General features: G+C 40.6%; 1 protein-coding gene across 2 annotated transcripts; it reads left to right on the top strand.

Moving 5' to 3' along the window:
• The first annotated feature begins 806 nt into the window (after positions 1–806).
• Positions 807–26,874, top strand: slc49a3 (solute carrier family 49 member 3). 2 transcript variants are annotated; one of them, XR_009654094.1, is made up of 10 exons: positions 807–1,198; positions 8,097–8,255; positions 14,260–14,476; positions 14,551–14,627; positions 14,781–14,918; positions 15,536–15,652; positions 20,084–20,236; positions 20,517–20,674; positions 20,767–20,875; positions 25,829–25,918. XR_009654094.1 is itself a non-coding variant. In XM_060915127.1 (10 exons), exons 1-10 carry the CDS (start codon positions 1,049–1,051, stop codon positions 25,990–25,992), a joined length of 1,446 nt encoding a protein of 481 aa, XP_060771110.1. In that variant the 5' UTR covers positions 812–1,048; the 3' UTR covers positions 25,993–26,874. The 2 variants fall into 2 exon arrangements, 1 of the variants encoding a protein (XP_060771110.1); XM_060915127.1 differs by having other exon boundaries at positions 812–1,198; positions 20,763–20,875; positions 25,829–26,874.
• Positions 26,875–27,340: the final 466 nt, after the last annotated feature.

The raw sequence follows: 27,340 nt of genomic DNA on the forward strand, positions 1-27,340 counted from the left end.
AACCTGCATGTCTTTGGACTGTGGGGGAAACCGGAGCACCCAGAGGAAACCCACGCGGTCACGAGGAGAACATGCAAACTCTACACAGAAGGGCCCTCATTGACCGCTGGGCTCGAACCCAGGACCTTCTTGCTGTGAGGCGACAGTGCTAACCAGAAAATTTTCTCATTATTATGAAATAGTAAGTCATATGATAAGTCATAATTATGACATAGTACCTCATACTTATGAGATACAAATTAGATCAGATATCTCATAATTATAAGACATTTTCACATTATTATGATGTACTATGTCATACTGGGCGGCACGGTGGTATAGCGGTTAGCGCTGTCGCCTCACAGCAAGAAGGTCCGGGTTCGAGCCCCGTGGCCGGCGAGGGCCTTTCTGTGCGGAGTTTGCATGTTGTCCGCGTGGGTTTCCTCCGGGTGCTCCGGTTTCCCCCACAGTCTAAAGACATGCAGGTTAGGTTAACTGGTGACTCTAAATTGAGCGTAGGTGTGAATGTGAGTGTGAATGGTTGTCTGTGTCTATGTGTCAGCCCTGTGATGACCTGGCGACTTGTCCAGGGTGTACCCCGCCTTTCGCCCGTAGTCAGCTGGGATAGGCTCCAGCTTGCCTGCGACCCTGTAGAACAGGATAAAGCGGCTACAGATAATGAGATGAGATAATGAGATGAGATAATGAGATGAGATGAGACTATGTCATACTTTTTTTTGTTCAAATGACGGAAACGGGCTTCCAACGTGTACAAGGAAAAGCATGAGCACGTGCCAGGATCAAACGTGCACGCCGGCGCTATGACTCATCAGTCACGAGGGAAAGGGCGTGGCTATAATTGTCTGACTTTGTATTGTATTGGCTCTTTCCTTTCCTTTGTTTACCTGGGAGTCTCATTAGAAACTTGCTGAACTGGACTGAAGTTTGCTGTTCCCCACAGACGGATTGCATGGCTGTCAGAAGGTTTAGTTTAAGACTTTTAACAACTCTTCCTGTTGAAATGTCCATCCCACTGCCTGGCTGTGATTCAGTCTCTTAAAGCTGCTCCATGGAGAATGGAGGAGCTGGCAGTGAGGGCTCGGTCCTGCGGGCTGCCTGGAGCTCCACTCAGAGGAGAACCGCAGCGGAGTTCACGCTCTACAGGAGGAGATGGTTCATCCTGCTGCTGCTCTGCGTGTTGAACTGCTCTAATTCCGTGGTGAGTGACTGGGAATTACTGCTGTCTATTTTAATTTCAAATCATTAGTTTACAAAAGGGTGAAATGCTGTAATATTTAAACGAGTTCGCTGGGAAAATTGTAAAATAAGTGCTTTAATAGTGGACAGAGTGAGTGTGGAGTCCAAACTACTGATGATGATCAGCGTGGGAATAATCAATAAGCGCATGTCCATGTCATATCAGGACAAACAGCATTTTAAGAAAAGGGAAGTCACTTGTTTTAGGTTTTACAGGAGTCAAGTGTGTCCTGGAGTAATGTAATGTATCTACAGGTCATTCAACCTTATAGGCTCCGCCCCTAAACACATTATTATTATTATTATTATTATTATTATTATTATTATTATCTAATTGTTTATATTACCAGTGAGATAAGGTGCTGTACTGACTTATTTGTGAATTTGTCAAAAACTAATATAGGTATCTATCTATCTATCTATCTATCTATCTATCTATCTATCTGTCTGTCTGTCTGTCTATCTGTCTGCCTGTCTATTATTATTATTATTATTATTATTTATCATCATCATCATCATCTAATTGCTTATATTACCAGTGAGATAAGGTGCTGTACTGACTTATTTGTGAATTTGTTGAAAACTTTATCTATCTATCTATCTATCTATCTATCTATCTATCTATCTATCTATCTATCTATCTATCTGTCTGTCTGTCTGTCTGTCTATTTATCTATTATTATTATTATTATTATTTATCATCATCATCATCTAATTGCTTATATTACCAGTGAGATAAGGTGCTGTACTGACTTATTTGTGAATTTGTTGAAAACTCTATCTATCTATCTATCTATCTATCTATCTATCTATCTATCTATCTATCTGTCTGTCTGTCTGTCTGTCTGTCTATGTATCTATTATTATTGTTATTATTATTATTATTACTATTCATCATCATCATCATCTAATTGCTTACGTATATTACCAGTGAGATAAGGTGCTGTACTGACTTATTTGTGAATTTGTCGAAAACTAATATAGGTATCTGTCTGTCTGTCTGTCTGTCTGTCTATTATTATTATTATTATTATTATTATTATTATTATTTATCATCATCATCATCATCTAATTGCTTATATTACCAGTGAGATAAGGTGCTGTACTGACTTATTTGTGAATTTGTCGAAAACTAATCTATCTATCTATCTATCTATCTATCTATCTATCTATCTATCTATCTATCTATCTATCTTATTATTATTATTTATCATACTTTAATGCTTTATCTGTATAGCATTTTCATACATAGGATACAGCTCATAGAGCTTTGACAATCTGGCACACAAGACAAAGAGTAAAAAAGGTCAGCTAAAATGTATTTTGATTGACTTCCTCTCTATGTGCATGCCCATAATGCCAAGACTTGCCCATTCTTCCATCCATCCTCTATAACACTTCTCTCTCAGGGTCACAGGGGGAGCTGGAGCCAATCCCATCTGATTTTGGATAAAATGTGGGGGAACATCGTGGGCAGAGGCAAATATATCACAGGGCTAACACAGAAATAAACAACCATTCACACTGATAGGCAATTTAGGATAGTCAGTAGATCTAATCTGCAAGAACTTTCTTGCAGTAAGGTGACACTGCTAACCACTGCACCACCATACTGACCTCACCATGACGTATACATTTGCTGAACTGTGAATAGTAGTTCTTGATTTTTTTTTTCTGACACAGCAGCTGTGTATAAGTCAAATAGACACAAGTATAAAAATATTTTTGTTCTTCTTCATTGTTTGTTTGTTTGTTTGTTCGTTCATCTTCAGTAACCACTTTATCCTGTTCATTGGGTGTAAGTCAAGAACACACAGCAAAACAGAACAGCTTCCATGTGTCTTGGCAAAGATTGTGCACCTCTTTGGAACTATACTGAAGGGATGAATGCTGTTCTTACAAAAGACATTCTTTCATTTGGTGTTTTGATGATAGTGGTAGAGAGCACTGTCTCACAATTTAGTTTGAAATCTCCCATCAGTGATGGTTGTATTAAGGCCATAGCATATGATTTACCACATTTTCATCCTCTTCAAACTATTCACTCAGCCCTCGTGCTCTGTGGATGGAGTTGAGTCATCCTGGAAGCAACCACACCCATCAGGATGAACATGTTTCAGCATAGGATAAAGGTGATGAGTTAGAAAATTTACATGGATTTGTAGTGACCCTTCCCTCTAAGAGGATCCAAAATAAATGCCCCAACAACATAACAGAGCCACTGGGTTTATGTTTAATTTGTCACACTCCCAGCTCACTCCAACATCATCCATATTTCCAAAGTGAATAATCAGTGGTTGGTGAATACTTATTTATACTCACAGCTCACTCCAACACCATTACTGCAAAAGCAATCTAGAGTTAATGTTTATCTTACATAACCTTGCTTAACCTGAGAAAATGCACAGTAGCACCTACAATGCTTACGTAATTTGGACTATTAATCCAGGCTTCCTGTTGGTTACAGTTTTACTAGCTCTGTTTATCTGCGCACACTCCTAATACTGCTTATTACTACGGAATAAGTGTCCACCAGATAAATGTAATAATTTATGCCTACACATAGCAGGCAAGGTTTGAACCTGCACACTTGATTTGTATGTTCAGTTGAGTACATTAAATTTACTGAAGCAACGGCAGTGAATTCTAGATGATTTTTATGTTCATTAGCTGTTCAGGCAATGCTACTACTGTGAGATGACATCAACTGAATGGAGTCCTTCACTAGGCTGTACTGGATTTGTGCAGTATCAGTGGTCAGTGATTGAATTTGTGATGTCAATCCAATTCCCCTTGCTTTGTTTTTTTTTTTCTTTGCGCTCAGACATCAACTAGTGGTTTATCATGGTTCAATTCAATTTTATTTGTATAACACTATGTATAGTCACAAAGTGGAAATATGGATTTAGATTTAGATACCTCATGGGCAACTGTGGCAAGGAAAATCTCTCTGGATATGATATGAGGAAGAAATCTTGAGAGGAACCGGACTGGGATGAGCAAAGGATAGTGTTGATGATTACAGCAGCGGTTCTTAGATATAAATCTACAGTATCCAAGGTGAAAGTATCCCCTGAAGTAAGGTTGAGTCTTGGGCATAAAGTGTTTGGGAAGTGTATTTTTCTAGGACCTATTCATACAGCAGCTTTTACGAGTCTTATCCATATACACCAATCAGCCATAACATTAAAACCATTGACAGGTGAAGTGAATAATATTGATTATCTTGTTACAATGGCACCTGCGAAGGGGTGGAATATATTGGGCAGCAAGTGAACAGTCAGTTCTCAAAATTGATGTATTGGAAGTGGGGAAAAATGGGCAAGAGCAAGGATCTGAGCGACTTTGACAAGGGACTAATTTTGATGGCTGGATGACTGGGTCTGAGCATCTCCAAAACAGCAGGCCTTGTGGGGTGTTCCTGGTATGAAGTGGTTAGTACCTACCAAAAGTGGTCCAAGGAAGGACAACCGGTGAACCTGCGACAGGGTCAAGGGTGCACAAGGCTCATTGATGCATGCGGGGAGGGAAGGCTAGCTCATATGGTCCAATCCCACATAAGGTCTACTGGAGCACAAACTGCTGAAAAAAAATTAATGTTACATTACATTACATTGCAGATATTTAGCAGACGCTCTTATCCAGAGCAACATACAGCATACCCAGAGCAGCCTGGGAAGCAGCTGGGGGTTAATTACCTTGCTCAAGAGTGCTTCAGCCATTCCTGCTGGTCCAGGGAATCTAACCGGCAACCATTTGGTCCCAAAGCTGCTTTGCTAACCATCAGGCCATGGCTTCCCATGGCCTGATGGTAATGTTGGCTATGATAGAAAGCTGTCAGAACATAGTGCATTGCAACTTGCAACATATGGAGCTGGATAGCCTCAAACCAGTCAGAGTGTCCATGCTGACCCCTGTCCACTGCCAAAAGGGCCTATAATAGGCACATGAGTATCAGACTTGGACCATGGAGCAATGGAAGAAAGTGGCTTGGTCTGATGAATCACGTTTTATCTGAGGCAGAGATGGCACCAGGATAGACTATGGGGAAAAAGGCAAGCTGGTGCGGGCAATTTGATGCTCTGGGCAAAGTTCTGATGGGAAACCTTGGGTCCTGGCATTCATGTGGATGTTACTTTGACACATACCCCTTACTTACATACACAGTGTTGCAAACCAAGTACAACCCTTCATGGCAACGGTATTCCCTGCCACAAGTTTTGCCCTTCCACACTGCAAAAATTGTTCAGGAACATGACAGAGTTCAAGGTGTTGACTTGGTTTCTAGATTCCCTGGATCTGTATCTGATCGAGCATCTGTGGGATGTACTGGACAAGTACGTCCAATCCATGGAGGCCCCACCTTGCAACTTACAGGATATAAAGGATCTATTGCTAACCTCTTGGTGCCAGCATGTCAGAGCTGTTTTTGTGCCACAAGGGGGACCTACACATTATTCAGCAGGTAGTTTTAATGTTGTGGCTGATGTGTGTACAGTTGTGGTCAGGAGTTTACATACAGTGACATGAATGTTATCTTGGATATGAATGTCATGGCAATATTTGGGCTTTCAGTAATTTCTTTGAACTGTTCTTTTTCTGTGGCAGAATGATTGTACAGCATACATCTTTAATTAAAAAAACACTAGAATTTGGTGCACAAGTTTTAATTTTCTTTGGGTTTTCTGAAATCAACACCGGGTCAAAATTATACATATAGGGTCAAATTTACATACGTTCACTTGGATTATTAATTCAGAGGTGCTGAAACTTCCAAAATGTCTCTTATCTTGCCAAGGCCTCTTAACTTCCTGTTAGTGATCATGATTGACTACAGCTGGTAGCTTCTCTGTGCCTTCATAAAAAGGGTTTGTTTACAGCATTCATTGGATTGACCAACACACAGTAAAATGGGAAAGTCCAAGGAGCTCAGTGCAGATCTGAGAAAGAGGATCGCAGATATACACAACTCTAGAATGTCTCTTGGAGCAATTTATAAACAACTGCAAATTCCAAGATCAGTTCAAACAGTATCCAAGTTATTGTGAGGCATAGTCACTTTGCCAAGCCACTTTGCTTCAAGAAAACCCAAACTGTCACCCTCAGCTGAAAGGAAATTGGTTTGAATGGTCAGGAACAACCTGGGAACCACCATGGCACAGCCCTGCCATGAACTGGAAGCCGATGGATCACTGTCTACAGTCCAGATCACCATGGACTAAGAGGCTGCTATCTAAGAAATAAACCTCTGCTCCAAAATTGACACCTTCAAGCTTAACTATAGTTTGAAGCTGACCACATGGACAAAGAAAAAGCCTTCTGGAGGAAAGCTGTATGGTCAGATGAGACAAAAATTGAGTTGTTTGGCCACAGTGGCCACCAGTACAGAGGTTGGTACAGAGTTGGTACAGAGGGACACTGTACCAACTGGTGGTGGTGGTAGGATCATCATACTCTGGGGCTGTTTTGCTGCCAGTAGAACTGGTTCATTGCACAATGTGGATGGAATAATGAAGAAGGAGGACTACCTCAGAATTCTTCAGCATAAACCATCAGAAATTTGAATACAACTTGGGACTTAGGAGTTACAACAGGACAACAAACACAAACGTGCATCAGAGCTGGTTGTGGAGGATAAAGCAGGCTAACATTAAGCTTAAAACAAGTCCTGACTTCAACCCTATTAAAAATATATGGACCGTGCTTATAAGTCGAGTCCATGGCAAGAAAAAAACAAATTTAATTGAACTCTACCAATTCTATCGTGAAGAGTCGTGAAATACCAGAATTCTGCCAGAAGCTTGTTCATGGTAAACAAAAATATTTGGTCAAGGTGAATCTTGCGAAGAGACCTTTTTTCCCCAAATATTAGGTGTGTTGTATGTATATTTTTGACCCTATATGTATCATTTTGACCCTGTGTTGATTTGAGATGACCCAAAGAAAATTAAAAACTGTGCGCCAAATTGTAGTTTTTATTTATTTATTTAAAGATATATGCTGTACATTCTGCCACAGAAAAAGAACAGTTCAAAGAAATTACTGAAAGCCCAAATATTGCCATGACATTCATATCTGCGATGACATTCATGTCACTGTATGTAAACTTCTGACCACAACTGTATACCTCGTAATCATATGATTTTATGAGGCCTCTGGGTTTCTGATAGATGACTGAGAAATTGTTGTGAAGAGGAGCACTATCCTTGATGTTAGCATGTTTAGTAAATGGAGAACTACAGAGTGCAATGCTGATCAGGAATCAGGATCATGTGAGTGAAACCAGTGTGTTTCTAGTTTCACAATTAGACCTATTGTTCTAACTTTTGTCCCCCACTACTGAAGTGCCTATGAGTCTCTTTTAACAAATTAAGTGCTTTAAGTGATTATTCTGCTGAAGTAAATATACTCTTTAGATGATATGATGCACAAATTGTATCCTAGGGGTTTTTTTCTTCTTTTTTTTTCCATGTTAAATCCAGACACAAGTCATTACTTTTCAGGACTTAATTAAACATAGCTGTTTGCCTACACATGTACCGCGAGTTGGCCTAGTGGTTAGCGTGTCCGCTTCTCAATCGGGAGATCATGAGTTCTACTCATGGTCGGGTCATACCAAAGACCATCATAAAAATGGCACCTACTGCCGTCTGGCAAGGCACGCTGCAATACAGATGCGAGTGGGGAGTCAAACTCTTGCGGTTACCAGAGGACTAGCCCCCCACTGTAACCCGAGCTATGTGAGAGGCCGAGGGCTACGGAAACAGAGATCGGTGCCACATGGCATGGGAAGGACTTTGTTTGCCTACACATGCATTTAATATTGGTCTAAACCAGTGAATCACTATATTTTTCTGCAGCTATGGCTGACCTTTGCTCCTGTGGCAGATCAGACAGCAAAGCATCTGCATGTGACTCTGGACCAGGTCAACTGGCTCTCTGTTGTCTACATGGTAGTGGCAGTCCCTCTGAGCTTCATCACCACATGGATGCTGGATACACTGGGACTATGCTGCACTGTAAGCACAACTACAACCCAGCCTCTTTTCTTTCTTTCTTTCTTTCTTTCTTTCTTTCTTTCTTTCTTTCTTTCTTTCTTTCTTTCCTTTTTTTTTTTTAAACCGCAGAGTATTCTACTAGCAGTTGGATTTACGGTAATAGCAGGCACAAGTTCCCAAAGTACTGTAGAAATTAAAGGACTACACTCACTCAGAAAGAGGAAAAAAAACCTTTGCCAGTACTAGGTTATTATTCAGTTATTCAGCTCAAAGCATATTATTTAGTATTTACTCTGGATTATTCAGTAACTACAGAGAAATTTTAGGAACGTTGTGTGGTTATAGGGTGAGGAAGTTCTCCTTCCCACTCGGGATCTCTATTTAGAACCTGACAAAAGAGGATTTCAGTTTCAGACATTGTTCCAAGTAGAGGCCCTTTAAAAACCTAAAGCCATTAACAACCCAAGGAACCTGTTTTGTATAACAGGAAGAAACATTGTGCTGCGAGCCCACAGAGGAACATTCAAGCGCACAATGAAGGGACATTGACTATACACTGGACTGTGTAATGTCTATTATGTGATACAAAAGCTGTTTAAGCCATGTTATGTTCAGTCTCAACCAAAGGCTACATCCACACGACAACGGCAACGAGATGTTATTTAAAAATATATCGCGTCCAAATGGGCAACAATCAGTAAAATATCAGGTCCATATGGCAACGCAATGCTTGCTGAAAACGATGCAATACACATGCCACACCTCTAGGGGCGCTGTAAGACGGTCCCTTCGGAGACACCAGAACAATAGAAGAAGTAAGGATGCATATTAGCCACAAAGTCAGGAAAATCTGTTTGTAAAATTACATTATAATGACCAAATACAATGAAAAGTATTTTTCCAGTCTCACCTGTGAAAGGTAATCCCATGTGATCTCGTTTGGATGGCAAACCTGTTGGTACAGTTAAACGCAGCTAATCTTTATTCTCCGCTTTGACCTCTTCAAAATGGCGGCGAGGATGACCTATGATTCTACGCGGAAGGCGGTGTCTTTAATGGTCTGGAATAAATTGAATGCTAATTAAATAATGATTAATTTGCTCCTCTACGCCCTTTTTGAGGAATGTATTGTAGGACTTAAACCCACATCTGAAGAGGTGAGATTGCTCTTTTTTTCTCTATTTTTGCTGGCGGGATTGACTCTCTCTCTCTCTCTCACTTTGCACCATTACACAATAAATATTCACAGTGAAAATATTTTGTAAGCGCGTTTCATGAACCAAGTTATAGGATTTGTTGACAACTCGCATCGCAATGAGAAGATCATTGGCACTACTGGTGTTAAGAATCAGACCATTTCATAAATGAATATTTTGCTGTAGAGCTGCAGTGTTTGTACAATTGCATGTTTTTGCTTCACTATTACTGTCACTATTCTGCTTCTTGCATTACTACTGTGAACTAACACTGAACATAATAATAATAATAATATCTAAGCTCGTGTTTCACTCTCACTAGTGCTCTAAGGCTTTTTCCTGGTGATATTCGTTACACTTCTACCCGGCGTGAAGCACTCACAGTCATGTGGTTGTGACGTCATCGTAAACAAATCCGTTTTACTCATCCAGACGACTTCACAACGGCAACGTTGCCAGATCTTTCCACTCTGGAACCCGTTCTCAAAAAGATTGCGTTTTGGGCACCCAAAACGCCGGTGCCGTGTGGACGCCAGGCCTAAACGATAAGCAATTGTATCGGAGTCACCTGAATCCGTTGCCGTGTGGACAGGGCCAAAGACTGTTCAAATTTATCCTCAAAGTATGTTTGTGGATAGAGAAGTCCACCATATTCACAGAAATAGCGTATTGATATGTAATCCTTTCTTTCTATCACAGCACACTCCTACATGTTTTATTCCTCAGCAATTTGCCAGTGATTGCAATTTTCTATTCATTAAAAACAACACATCATAGATTTAACTCTATTCTTGCAAACTTGCAATGCAACTGTTCTTCGGTAATGGAATTACATTCACAGAGAAATGTGGTAACTTTTTTTTTTTAGTTGCAGTACAGGATAATGGTATTAAATAAAAAAATTCACACTGTATTGGGGTATTTTTGACCCTAAAAACAGCATAGAAAAATTGGCGGTGTTTAACTCTGAACGCAAAATCTTTTATGAGGAAAGAAAAGTCAGTCACGGAATTACGGTATGTCAGGAAAAAAAAGAACTCTCATTTCTTAAAATTCAAGCCAAGATTTCTCTGAAGCAGCATTGCTATAATTGGGGTGATGATTTCGTTGTGGTAATGTCTGTCTGTCTGTCCGTCCGTCCGTCCATCCCAGGAAGGGTTCCTCTCACAATTTTTGGAGGAATTTCATGAAACTTGGCAGGATTCTTTGTCATATGTCGGTAATACGCTTATTGTAATTTCGTTCAATTTGGTCACATTTTACCAGAGTTACAGCCCTTGATTAACAAAATTATACTTTAGATAATTAGACAATTATAATTATTAAAAATAATTATAATTATTAAAAATAAAATTATAATTAGGTGGCATGGTGGTATAGTGGTTAGCGCTGTTGCTTCACAGCAAGAAGGTCTGGGTTCGAGCCCCGTGGCCGGCCAGGGCCTTTCTGTGCGGAGTTTGCATGTTCTCCCCGTTTCCGCGTGGGTTTCCTCCGGGTGCTCCGGTTTCCCCCACAGTCCAAAGACATGCAGGTTAGGTTAACTGGTGGCTCTAAATTAGCCGTAGGTGTGAATGTGAGTGTGAATGGTTGTGTGTCTATGTGTCAGCCCTGTGATGATCTGGCGACTTGTCCAGGGTGTACCCCGCCTTTCACCCGTAGCCAGCTGGGATAGGCTCCAGCTTGCCTGCGACCCTGTAGAACAGGATAAAGTGGCTACAGATAATGAGATGAGATAATGAAAATTATAATTAGACAATTTCATGAGAGTGTGCTTTCCTTCTGAAATCAACTCTCAATTTTTGGATGAATTTCACGAAGCTTGGCAAAAAGGCATTGTTATCTGTCATTAGTACACATATTGTTATTTTGTTCAATTCAGTTGCATTGTACCAGAGTTATGGCCCTTAATTAACAACCTTGTACTTTCACAATTTCATGAAGGTGTGCTTTCCTTCTGACATCAACTCCTCTCACAACTTGTAGACGAATTTCCCGAAGCTTGGCACAAAGCCTTGTTATCTGACGGTAATATGCATATTGCGATTTAATTTTGTTTGTTAAAATTTTCCCAGAGTTTTGACCCTTGATTGAATAACTTGTACTTTTAGACCAGTGGCGAGGAGCTGAAAATAAAGGGCATACCCCTCCAGGCGGTAGAACAAAGCGGGACCTGTTTTATTTGAAGGGTATGGGTGTCTACTTCATAAAAAACATGGTTGTACAAAATTAATATTGTAACAACATATGGATTAACCCCTTATTTGCCGGACCATCTGCAAAATTCTGTATCGCTATACCAGAGGCATTTCCTCTGCAATGAATGCACATATTGATGTGTGGGCATCAATATACTGCATCATTTAGGTCCATGATATGCTAATGCAACCTTTCTGGGCGTTTAATTTGATTTTCATCAATTTATGGGTGCATTAACCCCTTAGAATCCAAATATTTTTGAGTTTTTTTTCAGGTTGTTCGTTGAATATTTCAATTATAAATGATTAATTGTCAGGAAAATAAGGGAAAACTTATATCATTCTATAGTTTTAGATGTCTTTTATTCAAAAATACCAGCTTGAATTGTTCAGAATGGGTACAACACTGCCAATTAACCCTTTGTTTGCGACTGCGCATAAACCCGGATTTAACGTTGAAATCACAGTTTGAGAAAATGAAGCCGATATTTTCTCTATGGATGAGTTGTACATTACTAAGGAGAGAAATCATTATTTCAAAGATGCAAATGTAGTCTGAGACATGTTTTCAAGCAATTTAACCCCTTCCTAGCTAATACAGGTTGATCGGGTCATTGGTCATACAAAACATTGCTGACATCTTTGATCGTGAAATTAGGTTTCCTAGCATAAGATATTTTTGAAAAGCACTCTCTTACTAAACATCTGCTTCCTCTTCTATAAAAACCTGTTGATGTTTTTGTATTGAAACAATACACACATATTATTTGGATGGTGTGTACAACAACACGAAAACGAATAGAATATATTTTGTTCATTTTGTGCAGATCTGGGGATTCTTTTGTGCTGTTAACCCTGAACAGTTACTAGTAAATAATAGGCCTTCATTTCGATCAAACATGACTTTCAATAATTATAACCCTTTTTATTCTCAGGTTGAAATCTAGTTCACTCATTATGTCAAGGGGTGGTCAAGTAGAGATTCATGTAGAAAATGCCATGCTGTATGTCATTCACATCTCTGCCAATGTCTCCTGATTATGGGGGACATTCGGACAGGAAACACACTCACAAATGTCAATGCAGAAGAGCCCTGCCGACACACAAACACACTTGGTACCTTCTGAGCAGTTACCATCATATTCTAAAACAGCATAGGCCTACTGATCTACTCAGGAATTTAGTTAATACCTCAAAGCTCAAATGCACTCTATCAGTTACAGAATCGATAACATTTTCACCTGGGATAGTGGCCAGACTGAGGTTTGGTGGCCACAGCAATTACATAATCCAGCGTTGGCTGCCCATAGAAACACAGAGTTCCATTCATTGTACATGAAGCCATGTGCTGCTTAGGACTGTTCAGCATGCAGTAATTAAGATGGCCATAGGCCTTCCTCCCACAACTCTTACCTTAGTTGGAATGAGAATTAGGTTCAAATTACAGAAAACTTTGGCCATACAGAATTTTGCAGATGGTCCGGCAAATAAGGGGTTAATCCATATGTTGTTACAATATTAATTTTGTACAACCATGTTTTTCATGAAGTAGACACCCATACCCTTCAAATAAAACAGGTCCCGCTTTGTTCTACCGCCTGGAGGGGTACCACCTCTTTTTAGAGGGCTTTTCAAGGGTTGGCCGCTGCACTATTTAACAATTTCATGAGGGTGTACGTTCTTCTGAAATCAACTCCTCTCACAATTTGTGGAGGAATTTCACCAAACTTGGCAAAAGGCTTTGTTATATGACAGTTATACGCATATTGAAATTTCGTTTAATTTGGGCAAATTTTACCAGAGTTATGCTCTTGATTATTAACAAACTTGTACTTTGGCAATTTCATCAAGGTGTGCTTACTTTCTGAAATCAACTTCCCTCACAATTTTTATCCCTCGCCGGCCGAAAGGCCTGAAGGGGGATTATGTCATGGCACTGTCTGTCCGTCCGTCCCAGGAAGGGTACTCACCTTCTGAAATCAACTCCTCTCACAATTTTTGGAGGAATTTCACAAAATTTGACAGGATTCTTTGTTATATGTCGGTAATACGCATATTGCAATTGCGTTCAATTCAGTCACATTTTACCAGCGTCATGGCCTAGTTGCCAGTGGGGGATATTGTGCTCTCAGAGCACTCTTATTAAATATGGTTTTCAGTACATTTTGCCTTGGATTCTTTACTTTAGCAATATCACTGCCTGAACTTGTCAGCTCAATCTTAATAATTTCATTATTTTGGCCTCTCTGCTGAAGAATTGCCCAAATTTATTTGTTCTAACACTGAGGAACAAGTTAGTTCACATTTCTCACTTTCATAACAGCTATAAATAGTCATTGCCTCACTAACTTCTCTTTTTCTCTCTCGCAAAGTTAATATCTATCTTTGTAATTCTAAAAACATTAGGTTTCTATTAAGAGCTTTTGATTTCTAGAAGAGATTCTGATCAGCTAGAATCAAGGATTCAGCAGTGCTGTGGGAGAAAACAAAAATGGTCAATCTGATGTGTCATGGTTGTACACTGGACCAAATTTACTTCTCACAACATAAATAGTTTAATTGTGATAAGATATTATTGATAAAATCTGAGCCAAAAAGTTTCTGAAGCTTCTCTGTGTCTGCTTGTTACTCCAGATGATTCTGGGCTCGTGGCTCAACATGGCTGGAGCTGTAGTGAGGGTGGTTGGTGTGCTCAGCTATCTCCCGCAGTATACCATGTTCCCTGTGGTGATGACGGGGCAGACTCTGTGCTCTCTGGCCCAGCCTTTGATAATCTTCTCCCCTACCAAACTAGCAGCTCTGTGGTTCCCCGAGCACCAACGCGCTACAGCAAACATGATCGCCTCAATGTGTGAGCCACCATTCAACAGTTTTGGTGTTTTAATAGAGAGTACCATATATCTAACACTAATATTTCTTTTCTAGCAAATCCCCTTGGGCTGCTTTTTGTTAATATCTTCTCCCCAATGATCCTTAGTAAAACCAACAGTCTTTTCATGCTGGTAAGAAATAAATCACTAGTCAGGAATAATATAACATACATGTGCAGATATCCATTTATATACAAAGATGTTCAATATACTAAGTACTTTTAGCAAATGTTACCAATGTTTTTATCTTGTATCCTTTACACTAATACACGATCACTGTTACAGCTCCTTATATATGCTATACCTGCCATCGTCGTCTGTTTCCTAGCAACAGTGGGCATCCGGGAGAGTGTTCCCCCAACGCCACCTTCTGCCAGCGCAGACACCTCCAGCTCTGAACCTTTCCTACAAGGGATTAAACTGGTACCACACACTCTGAAAGCTTTGCATTCCTAGTAACACTAGAGGGTATTATATAAAAATATTACACTGTCAAATGAGAGAAACGGAGATATATCATTGTGGTTAGTCCTACACACAGCCTATCTTTCATGCAGAAGTGGTTAACAACAAATTTGGGCATAGACTCATCCGTTCACACACATGCTTCCAGACTCATACACAGACCTCCAGAAAAAAATTTCAGAAAAGTGTTTTATTGTTCCTCTATATATATATTCTTTTCATTCATTTTTTAAATAATGGGTATGTATGTATGTATGTATTCAGTCAAAATCTGAAAAGCTGAGTGTGTGCGCTTAATCACAAGACACAGATAACGTAAGCAATCACTAAGTTACAATGAAAATGTGACATACCATCAACTCCAGAAGTATTGCCACCCTTGGTAAAAAGGTTATGGAAAAATGTCGTCGCTTAATCTCACACTAAACGTGTCAGAATAACCACAAACATTTTTTTTTAAATAACATTTTTACTCATCTTTGCAAAGGCTGCCAGTAATACTGGTGCAGATTGGAGGCCACTGCAATTTTGGTAAAAGTGCTCATTTTTTTTTCTCCCCCCTGTTTTCCTTGCAGCTGCTGACAAATAAAGCCTACATGATCCTGCTGGTGTGTTTCGGCTCGGGTATTGGCATCTTCACCTGTTTCTCCACACTCCTCGAGCAGATTCTCTGTGTCAAAGGCTACTCGAATGTAAGTCAAAATCCGTATTGATTGATTATTCATTTCTAAGTTTGTCACAAGCCTCTTTTATATTATCTTTGGAGTCAGGATTTTGGACTGGTTCCATTTCCTATTGTTAAAATAATTCACACTATATAATATGTGCACTTATTTAAAATGTTCTACCCAAACAACTGGAGAAACTATATTTTCTCGACTACAGACAGAATGTCTTGAGAAGAGTAACATTTTCTCCCAAGGGTAACCTGTAAACGGTTAAAAGCATGATGGTTTTCCATCCATCCATTATCCATAACCGCTTATCCTGTGCAGGGTTGTGGACAAGTTGGAGCTTATCCCAGCTGACTATGGGCGAGAGGCGGGGTACACCCTGGACATGTCGCCAGGTCATCACAGAGCTGACACATAGACACAAACAACCATTCACATTCACACCTACAGTCAATTTCGAGCCACTAATTAACCTAACCTGCATGTCTTTGGACTGTGAGGGAAACCGGAGCACCCAGAGGAAACCCACACAGACACGGGGAGAACATGCAAACTCCACACAGAAAGGCCCCCGCCGGCCCCTGGGCTCGAACCCAGAACCTTCTTGCTGTGAAGCGACAGCGCTAACCACTACACCACCGTGCCACCCATGACGGTTTTCATTAATAAATTTAAAATATAATTTATTAACAAAAAATAATATTCTCATCCTTGAAATTCAGGTTATTGCTCACAGTCTCGAGATACTACAGTATATTGTTGCCTTTGATCACATGCATCACTTTAATCATGGTCTATGGGTTGTATTGAAAATCCACTTTTTGATAATGGAACAAGTCAGTTTTTGATACAAAACAGCAGAGGACTCCAAGCTAAATGTGGTTGAGTTCAGGTACATAAGCACCACTTTGGCAGTGGCAAGTGTATTGTGGTCCAAAAGTGACCCAGCAGTAAGCAGCCACATTTAAAGCATTTAACAATATTTGGATTGTGAAGCCAATATTGGCACAAATGCAGCAAATGTGCAGCAGTTCAGGTTTGGACCAAAAGTGGCCCAGCTCTGTAAACAGCTAAGCTGTCAATGTCAGATTCAGAGCAGTTCATCACTATTATTCCTTGCTGAAATGTGAGCCATGTGTGCAATGATAAGTGTGGGTTGAACCATTATTCATTTTCTATCAGGGAGGTAATTGAGATAAAAAAACAACAACAACAAAAAAAAACATACAATCAGGGCCAAGATATTTTTTGAAAGCTTGCATCAGTGCACAGTACAGAGGAACAGAGGCGCCAATAATTCTGGATTTGATGACGTGTTATCCATTATGTAAGGAATAAAACAGTTCGCGGAGTGATGTTTTAGGAAAATGGTCCATGCTGGGAAGTGGAACTACTGTTATCTAGAAGTTGATTGTTTTATTTCTATTATACCACAACAATTTGCCAAAACTTACAATTTATTTATTAATTAAGCAACATGACATGAGAGGGAGTGTTGTTTTACTGGATATCAGTATGACTGTGATTCAGTCGTAGCTGTTTATGTACATAGTTAATCACAGCTGTGCTGATATTCAGTACAACAGCATGACCTTGAGCGTGATATTGCTTTTTTTTTTTTTTTTTAAGGATTTTTTTTCACCTTTTATTGGATAGGACAGTGTAGAGACAGGAAATGAGCAAGAGAGAGAGATAGGGAGGGATTGGGAAATGACCTCGGGTTGGAATCGAACCCGGGTCCCCAGATTTATGGTATGGCGCCTTATCCACCTGAGCCACGATGCCCCCATGATATTGCTTTTATACAACAGTTCTATAAACAAGAAATTAATATTGAGTAAGTGACATTTTGGACACAGTATGGCTAAACGTTCTGTTTACTTTTGCTTCATTAGTGGCAATAGATCCTGAAGAAGCCGTATTCACTTTATAGCACGTTGGCTAGCTGACTCGCAATGATTTCTATTTGCTTTCATGTTTTATTTCAAGTTATATTTCTGAAAAGTATCATTTGTCCCCTGATGATGTCACTGACACTACCATAGTTTTGCGTTCCATCATCCATCCATCCATTATCTCTAGCCGCTTTATCCTGTTCTACAGGGTCGCAGGCAAGCTGGAGCCTATCCCAGCTGACTACGGGCGAAAGGCGGGGTACACCCTGGACAAGTCGCCAGGTCATCACAGGGCTGACACATAGACACAGACAACCATTCACACTCACATTCACACCTACGGTCAATTTAGAGTCACCAGTTAACCTAACCTGCATGTCTTTGGACTGTGGGGGAAACCGGAGCACCTGGAGGAAACCCACGCGGACATGAGGAGAACATGCAAACTCCGCACAGAAAGGCCCTGGGCTCTGTGTGGAGTTTGCATGTTGCATTTTGGGCACTGAGCTCGAACCCAGGACCTTCTTGCTGTGAGGTGACAGTGCTAACCACTACACCACTGTACCGCCAGCTAGTTTTGAGTTAAGAAATGGAATTTTACATGCAGGGCACAGACTAGTAGAATGATGCACATTGGTGAAACATCCCAGTGCCATTAGCACTCTTGGAATGCTGCTTAACTAATTAAATTAGTGGACTGGAACTATAATGTCATATAATGCATCATGCTTTTAAACCATTTACAGATGCAATTAATGTTGTGTAACATTTCCAGGGCAAGCAAATTCCTTAGATCACTTGCATTATAACATCTGTAAACAGTCATGCCTTCACCAGCTTCCCTTTTCCCCCTCTCTTAAAGTTAATGAGACGGAAGAAAAAAATCAGCTTGTCATGTTACCCAGAAAACACTGGGCACAAAGGTCTCTCTTCTGACGATGTGACGGAAAACACACTGACTGTTCCAATTCCCCAGACGCTTTAAAAACCTTAAAGGTAGACTGCCTTTCAGATTTTTCAAGTGTAGGTCATAAAAAGAATTTTCCCCGACACCCAATTATTTTTGTTTAGTGCACCGAAAGCTAATGAATTTGAATCACAGACTTCCAATTTTATTAGTTTTTTTTTTTTAAATAGAACAGTTAGTGAATTTTGGGCCACGTGGCCTTAAATTCTCAGCTATTTTTTCTTGCTTCACCATGACCCAATTCAAGATACTACGTCATGCATCACGTGGTGGGCTTTCTCTGATCGCACAAGGCATTGTGGGATACAAATTTGAAACAGGAGAGAAAAATGGAGGACGTGAGTGTGCGGATGAAATGTGAAAGACCGACTACAGTAACGGAGAGCGAGAAGAGAAGACGTTATATTGCGAAGGAAAGGAAACGCAGGACCAAACTAATAAATATCGGCGCTCAGCGAGCACCTCGGTGTGATCAGCTGTTTGTTTAGCGACAGAATGATGGAACTGTCAGTGCACGGTCAAGGTAAACCTGTAGATGGCAGTAATGCAACACTGTAGATGCCAGCTTGCGTAAAACCCAAAAGAAGAAGGAAAAGAAGAAGCAGGTAAACCTGCACATGCGCACATGGACTTCCTCTGTCTGCTTGACTGCGCAAAGCAAGCAATTTCATGCACATTATTTGCTAGGGAATCCTCCCAAATTAAATAACTTCCCAGCCACAGAATGGCCTGTTTTTTTTTTTTTTTTTTAGATATTACAGAAATAAACATGGGTGGTGTAGTGGTTAGCGCTGTCGCCTCACAGCAAGAAGATCCGGGTTCGAGCCCTGTGGCCGGCGAGGGCCTTTCTGTGTGGAGTTTGCATGTTCTCCCCATGTCTGCGTGGGTTTCCTCCGGGTGCTCCGGTTTCCCCCACAGTCCAAAGACATGCAGGTTAGGTTAACTGGTGACTCTAAATTGAGCGTAGGTGTGAATGTGAGTGTGAATGGTTGTCTGTGTCTATGTGTCAGCCCTGTGATGACCTGGCGACTTGTCTAGGGTGTACCCCGCCTTTCGCCCGTAGTCAGCTGGGATAGGCTCCAGCTTGCCTGCGACCCTGTAGAACAGGATAAAGCGGCTAGAGATAATGAGATGAGATGAGAAATAAACATATCAGTGACCAAATTTCAGAGGGAACTAAATTTCACCGATTTTATGAAATCGAAAGGCCGTCTAACTTTTTAATGAGATGGGAAAAAAATCAGCTCGTCATGTTACCCAGAAAACACCGGGCACAAAGGTCTCTCTTCTGACAGTGTACCGGAAAACAAACTGACTGACTGTTCCAATTCCCCTGACTCCTTACAAAAAGCTTCACCGTATCAACATTAATTTTCTTTGTTAAATAACACTTTTTTTTTCACCTTATATTATGCGAAGCATCCACTGTTCCTGTGAATGAGCTGTTACTATAGAAATTATAATGTATTGGAAGAAGTACATTTATTTTACAGCTAGAGCTACTGTAAGAGCCGTGCTGTTCTAGGAAATTTACAGCCCATGTCTGGTGATAACGAAGTAATGAAACGAGTTGTTTCCTTGCGGCAGGACTTTGCGGGGTTGTGTGGCGCTCTCTTCATTGTGTCCGGGGTGATTGGAGCTGCTGTCCTTGGCCTTTTTGTGGACAAAACGAAGCTGTTCACAGAATCCATAAAAATCAGCATGTGTCTTACATCTCTGGCCTGCACCGCATTTGCAGTGGTGAGAACAACGATCAGATCATTGATGTTTTTAGGCCATGAGTGGAATCTAAAAGAACATTCATGCAAATTGTCTAATAGCAGTGGTCCTCAAACCAGTCATTGAGGCCCTCCAGACTCCCACAACACAGGGACGGAGCAGGAGAAAGTCTGGGAGTCTTGAGGACTGCTCTGAGAACCACGGCTCTATACCATGTGCATAAATATGATTTCATCTCTCAGGCTGAACTTACTTTAAATTCTTAATGTTTCTCATGCGGTGTTTCTTCAAATTCTCTCAGGTTTCTCAGGTGGAGGAGCAGAAAGTCATAACTGGTGCAGTTTGTGCTCTCTTCGGCTTATTTGGATTCGCCACCTATCCAGTTGCTATGGAGCTGTCAGTCGAGTGCTCTTACCCAGTTGGAGAGGCGACATCAGCAGGGCTCGTGTTTATTTCAGGGTATAAATCGTCCTATATCGTGTACTAGACCGGAAGATATATAAAGGTTTTGATGTATGCATTTTTGGTGAATGACTATTTTTATTAGGCAGGTCCAGTCCATTGTGTACACCGTGCTCTTACAAGCGCTGACGACAAAACTGACGGATTCGCCTCGATCTGTGTGCGCTGCAGGTGATGATGCCAACCTGAGCTGGATGGGTGAGTGCTGCACACTCATAATGCATCAAAGAGCATTAACGCAGGGCCTGGGTGGTTGGAGTCCAGCACACTTTGGTGTTGTGTGTGTTTTTTAACCCCAAATCTCTTAATTCACCAGTTAATGACCAGCTTTAGAGGTTTAGAGATTTAGAGCCGAGAAGCAGACACACTGTGCTGAGCCTTCTATGACTGGATTGTGCGTCCTTGGGTTAAAGGAATATTCCAGCATTTATCAAGATAATCTGTATCAACTGGAGATATAGCAGAAAGATAATTATTAAGTACAAGAATGTTTACACAAAAAAGTGAAATGCAGGTTATCCAAAACTCACTTTATAACTGAAGACCAATGGAAATTGTTGATACGAAATATTTACGAACAAAAAACATTTTGTAGAATTCTGCAGGGAGCCCACAAAACCAATGGTGATTCAGTGGTTAACATTCTTGTCTACCTAATCAGAACGTTTGGGGTTCAAATCCCATGGCTTTCTATTCTCCAGGGAAACTGTATCATTTCTTATCCTGTAGTCTAACCCCAGCTTCCTAACAAACTGGGATCATGCAAAGAAAATCATTTCAGTGTACTGGTCACACATATACTATATGGCCACCCATATGTGCTTGTTGAATGTTCCTTTCCAGAGTTATTCCCTCTTTGCTGTTATAGTAACCTCAAGTCAAATTTATTTGTATAGCGCTTTTAACAATAAACATTGTCGCAAAGCAGCTTTACAGAATTTGAACGACTTAAAACATGAGCTAATTTTATCCCTAATCTATCCCCAATGAGCGAGCCTGTGGCGACGGTGGCAAGGAAAAACTCCCTCAGACGACATGAGGAAGAAACCTCGAGAGGAACCAGACTCAAAAGGGAACCCATCCTCATTTGGGCAACAACAGACAGCATGACTATAACATTAACAGTTTTAACATGAAGTCAGTTTTGTTGATGTTATAACTCTTCATTGATGGAAACTTGAGTGCAAAACTGTTCATGACAACTGCAGTCCTAAAGTTAGCAAGTCAACTGTAGACCTCAGCCATAAAAGCATTACTGTAAGAGTCCAGAGCGTCTTCCAGGTGTGACTTTCAACTGTACTCATGGGGCCGTCCTCCACAGGAGCGATGCGATGAGACTCCAGCCAGACACAGGGCACCAGGATGGATCAGGCAGGTCCGAGGAGCAGAAGAGGTCAGCATCTCGATCCCAGGGCCGACATGTAACTCAGAGGGACAGATTTTTTTGGGGGGGGGGAGAGAGGGAGAGAAAACACACTCTTCTGGGAAGACTTTCCACTAGATTTTGGAGTGTGACTGTGGGAATGTACTCATTCAGCCACAAAAGCATTATTGAGATCAGACACTGATGTTGGGTGAGACTGCCTGGTGCACAGTTGACGTTCTAGTTCATCCTGAAGGTGTTCAGTGGGGTTGAGGTCAGGGCTTTGTGTAGGCCACTTGAGTTCTTCCACATCAACCTTGGGAAACCATGTCTTCATGGAGTTTGCTTTGTGCACAGTCATTGTCATGCTAGAACAGGTTTGGGCCTCTTAGTTCCAGGAAAGGGAAATCTCAATGCGACAGCCCACAAAGACATTCTAGACAATTCTGTGTTTCCAACTTTGTGGCGACAGTTTGAGGAAGAGCTGCATCTGGGTGAAATGTTCAGGTGTCCACAAACTTTCAGCCATAAAGTGAATAATGTGAAAAAAGCTTATTCATCTTCATCCTTTGGGAAAGCAAAAAAAAAAAAAAAAAAAGACTTTTTCACTGGACTCTAATGTTGGAAACGTGGATAAAACTCTATAAGAGCAGCTTTCGGTAAGCCATTTGCTCCTATCTGTTTCCTCCTGAAGCCTTGAGGTAATCATACCAAGATAAGGTTACAATATTTAAGTTATTCCATGAAATCGAGTTGTATATGAGCTGATAGCCGATGAGGCGCGTAGCACTGAGTTGGCTATAAGCCATGTACGACGAGATTGAGTAGAATAACTGTTTTATTCGATTCACGTTCACTGGATTTTGAGAAACAGAGCATTTTTATTTTTTGCAAATTTGAGAAATAAAAACTAAATACAAAACATCCGACAAAATCATTTCCGCTTAGAATGTAAAACAAACCGGTGAAACAACAGTAGCAATTTGTGAAAATGCTATAATAATAATTCTTGAAAAATAAAAAGATATGTTCTTTCCATCAAATACTCATCTCATCTCATTATCTCTAGCCGCTTTATCCTGTTCTACAGCGTCGCAGGCAAGCTGGAGCCTATCCCAGCTGACTACAGGCGAAAGGCAGGGTACACCCTGGACAAGTCGCCAGGTCATCACAGGGCTGACACATAGACACAGACAACCACTCACACTCACATTCACACCTACGCTCAATTTAGAGTCACCAGTTAACCTAACCTGCATGTCTTTGGACTGTGGGGGAAACCGGAGTACCCAGAGGAAACCCACGCGGACACGGGGAGAACATGCAAACTCCACACAGAAAGGCCCTCGCCGGCCACGGGGCTCGAACCCGGACCTTCTTGCTGTGAGGCGACAGCGCTAACCACTACACCACTGTGCCTCCCGGTCAGAGTTCTCATCAGCTGAAAATCACTCCCTGCTGCTGAGGACAGCTCTACATAGACAGCCAAAAGATCCATGAGATTACTGTGGATGGTAGCACATAGAAACCATAAAGATGTTTATGGATGTTCTTCCTTGGATAGACTTTTGCTTTAGCCAACTGCATTAAAAAGTTTTTTACTCAAGTCTCCGTCAGTGAACAGTTGAAAACGTCAACAAAATATACTTCATTAAAACTGTATTGAATTCATAAATGACTCTGATGCTTATTCATAAGTTGCTCATAAGTTCCTGTTTACACAACGACACTTTTCAACTTGATGGTATAGTCATACGAGGAAAATGATTCATAATCACCCTATCTGGTGTCACGAGGATGAGTTCCCTTTTGAGTCTGGTTCCTCTCAAAGTCTCTGAGTTTTTCTTTGCCACTGGCACCTCTAGCTTGCTCATTTGGGAAAAATGATAAATTTATCATTTTTATCCAGAATGTATACATTTCTGTGAAACTGATTTTAACAATGGACGTTGTCCTAAGTGCTACAGTGGTGCTTGAAAGTTTGTGAACCCTTTATAATTTTCTATATTTCTGTATAAATATGACCTAAAACATCAGATTTTCACACAAGTCCTAAGAGTAGATAAAGAGAACCCAGTTAAACAAATGAGACAAAAATATTATACTTGGTCATTTATTTATTGAGGAAAATGATCCAATATTACATATCTGTGAGTGGCAAAAGTATGTGAACCTTTGCTTTCAGTATCTGGTGTGACCCCCCCTGTGCAGTAATAACTGCAACTAAACATTTCCGGTAACTGTTGCTCAGTCCTGCACACTGGCTTGGAGGAATTTTAGCCCATTCCTCCATACAGAACAGCTTCAACTCTGGGATGTTGGTGGGTTTCTTCACATGAACTGCTCGCTTCAGGTCCTTCCACAACATTTCGATTGGATTAAGGTCAGGACTTTGACTTGGCCATTCCAAAACATTAACTTTATTCTTCTTTAACCATTCTTTGGTAGAACGACTTGTGTGCTTAGGGTCATTGTCTTGCTGCATGACCCACCTTCTCTTGAGATTCCATTCATGGACAGATGTCCTGACATTTTCCTTTAGAATTCGCTGATATAATTCAGAATTCATTGTTCCATCAATGATGGCAAGCCGTCCCGGTCCAGATGCAGCAAAACAGGCCCAAACCATGATACTACCACTACCATGTTTCACAGATGGGATAAGGTTCTTATGCTGGAATGCAGAGTTTTCCCTTCTCCAAACATAACGCTTCTCATTTAAACCAAAAACTTCTATTTTGGTCTCATCCATCCACAAAACATTTTTCCAATAGCTTTCTGGCCTGTCCACGTGATCTTTAGCAAACTGCAGATGTTCTTTTTGGAGAGCAGTGGCTTTCTCCTTGCAACCCTGCCATGTACGCCATTGTTGTTTAGTGTTCTCCTGATGGTAGACTCATGAACGTTAGCCAGTGTGAGAGATGCCTTCAGTTGCTTAGAAGTTATCCTGGGGTCCTTTGTGACCTCGCCAACTATTACACGCCTTGCTCTTGGAGTGATCTTTGTTGGTCGACCACTCCTGGGGAGGGTAACAATGGTCTTGAATTTCCTCCATTTGTACACAATCTGTCTGACTGTGGATTGGTGGAGTCCAAACTCTTCAGAGATGGTTTTGTAACCTTTTCCAGCCTGATGAGCATCAACAACGCTTTTTCTGAGGTCCTCAGAAATCTCCTTTGTTCATGCCATGCCATGATACACTTCCACAAACATGTGTTGTGAAGATCAGACTTTGATAGATCCCTGTTCTTTAAATAAAACAGGGTGCCCACTCACACCTGATTGTCATCCCATTGATTGAAAACACCTGACTCTAATTTCACCTTCAAATTAACTGCTAATCCTAGAGGTTCACATACTTTTGCCACTCACAGATATGTAATACTGGATCATCTCCTTCAATAAATAAATGACCAAGTATAATATTTTTGTCTCATTTGTTTAACTGGGTTCTCTTTATCTACTTTTAGGACTTGTGTGAAAATCTGATGATGTTTTAGGTCATATTTATGCAGAAATATAGAAAATTCTGGAGTGTTCAACTTTCCAGCACCACTGTATACAAATAAAACTGAACTGATGTAATATAAGCCTGTTCTACATTACTGAGACTCCATTCCGTTGTCATTTCCTCTTCACTTGAGGAAGAGCTGTCGTGAGAGAGAAGGAACATGCCACACTGAAAGTTTCTGCTACTTTCTCAAATAGGCCTTGGTGGTGATCATGATGGTGCTAAAGTAATGAGATTTCCTTCCTTTCTCTCTCTCTACCCCTCCCCACACACACAGTGCCTGTGCTGGTGATGGCTGGATTGTGTTGCTTAGCTTCCTGCTCCTTTGTCATCTTCTTCCACACACAGTACCGGCGACTTAAGGCAGAGGCTGACGCCGCTGACAACCACTCCACACAAACAGAGACGCAAGGAGTTATGAACAACAGCACAAATGCATGACAAGACACAGGCTCTAAGCAATGCACCCAGGAGCATGTATATGTGTACGTGTGAAAAGCCGGGGACAGAAACCACCGTGTTCCTGTGGAACATAACTTTTTTTTTTTTACCTCAGCATGGCATTTTTAAAATGCATAAAGTTTAGATATTCCCTAAACTCAGGCACTTTTTACTGAAGGATTTTGTTACTTTTTAAATTATGTACGTTACATTTTTTAAATATCATTCAGTTACGGTTACTAATTTTAGATATTCAGGTACAAACTGAAGCCTTAACCTTTCAACAAGTTTTTTTTTTTTAAATCATGGTTGTCAATTTTCTAAGTAGTCCAGAACAAGAGGTCTTTCACAACAGTGATTTAGCTTATATAAAGTGGTGCAAATTATGGGACATGCAGTGTAAATATCAATAGTTTATTTAAAAATACTTATTTTATTTATATTATGAATGGTATGAAAATTTCAGTGTGGATATACATGCATGAGACCAGCAGTCTGGCACAAATGAATAGGACAGAACCACTAACTAGGTCAATGGAGTTCATCATGGCCAAAAAATAAAAAAATTGTTCATTTAATAAAAGTAATAATGTGCAATTTAAGTGTATGTAGAACGTGCTAAAAGATGGTAGTTGTAAGGCCATTTAAATATTAATACTAGATGTCTTTTCTTTAAAAAAAAGTGAAAAGGTTGAGGCAACGCTTTTTCTTTTGTGCAGTTTTATACCATTGGAAATTCAAAGTTGAACTCTCGCCACTTTTTAGATAAGCATGGTACTTAGACCTGTCAAAGCTGCACACAGGACTCCTGTCAGAAAACACAGATTTTCTGCACATTGTGAAGAACTGTCTAATAAAAAAATCTAAATCTTTAACACACAATATGGAGTGTTGATGCATTTGATGACACATGATGAATAATGTGGATGAAATTAAGTTTACACTCTGAACTAGACTAATGCATGGTTCTATTTACAGGATGGTGGAATATAAATCACACCAAACCTCCAAATGAAATCTTTTTTTTTTTTTAAAAACTGTACAGGTTTGTGAAAAGTCTACACAACTAAGGATGTAACTGTGTTAAAATGCTTTTAGATGACCTAGACCAGGGGTTGTACCATTTTGTAACTTCACTGTAAAATATGGTCCATGGCTCTCCCTCGTACAGATTTAAACACTGCGTACAATAACACTGAAAAGATGGCGGCACGGTGGTGTAGCGGTTAGCGCTGTCGCCTCACAGCAAGAAGGTCCGGGTTCGAGCCCCGGGGCCGGCGAGGGCCTTTCTGTGCGGAGTTTGCATGTTGTCCGCGTGGGTTTCCTCCGGGTGCTCCGGTTTCCCCCA

The sequence above is a fragment of the Neoarius graeffei genome, chromosome 2, assembly GCF_027579695.1.
Source record: "Neoarius graeffei isolate fNeoGra1 chromosome 2, fNeoGra1.pri, whole genome shotgun sequence".
Lineage (NCBI taxonomy): Eukaryota > Metazoa > Chordata > Actinopteri > Siluriformes > Ariidae > Neoarius > Neoarius graeffei.

Coding starts and splice junctions, on each gene's coding strand:
- slc49a3 (XM_060915127.1), top strand. CDS start 1,049: ATGGAGAATGGAGGAGCTGGCAGTGAGGGCTCGGTCCTGCGGGCTGCC. Junction 1,199..8,096: donor TGAACTGCTCTAATTCCGTG/GTGAGTGACTGG, acceptor ATTTTTCTGCAG/CTATGGCTGACCTTTGCTCC. Junction 14,628..14,780: donor CCAACAGTCTTTTCATGCTG/GTAAGAAATAAA, acceptor TCACTGTTACAG/CTCCTTATATATGCTATACC.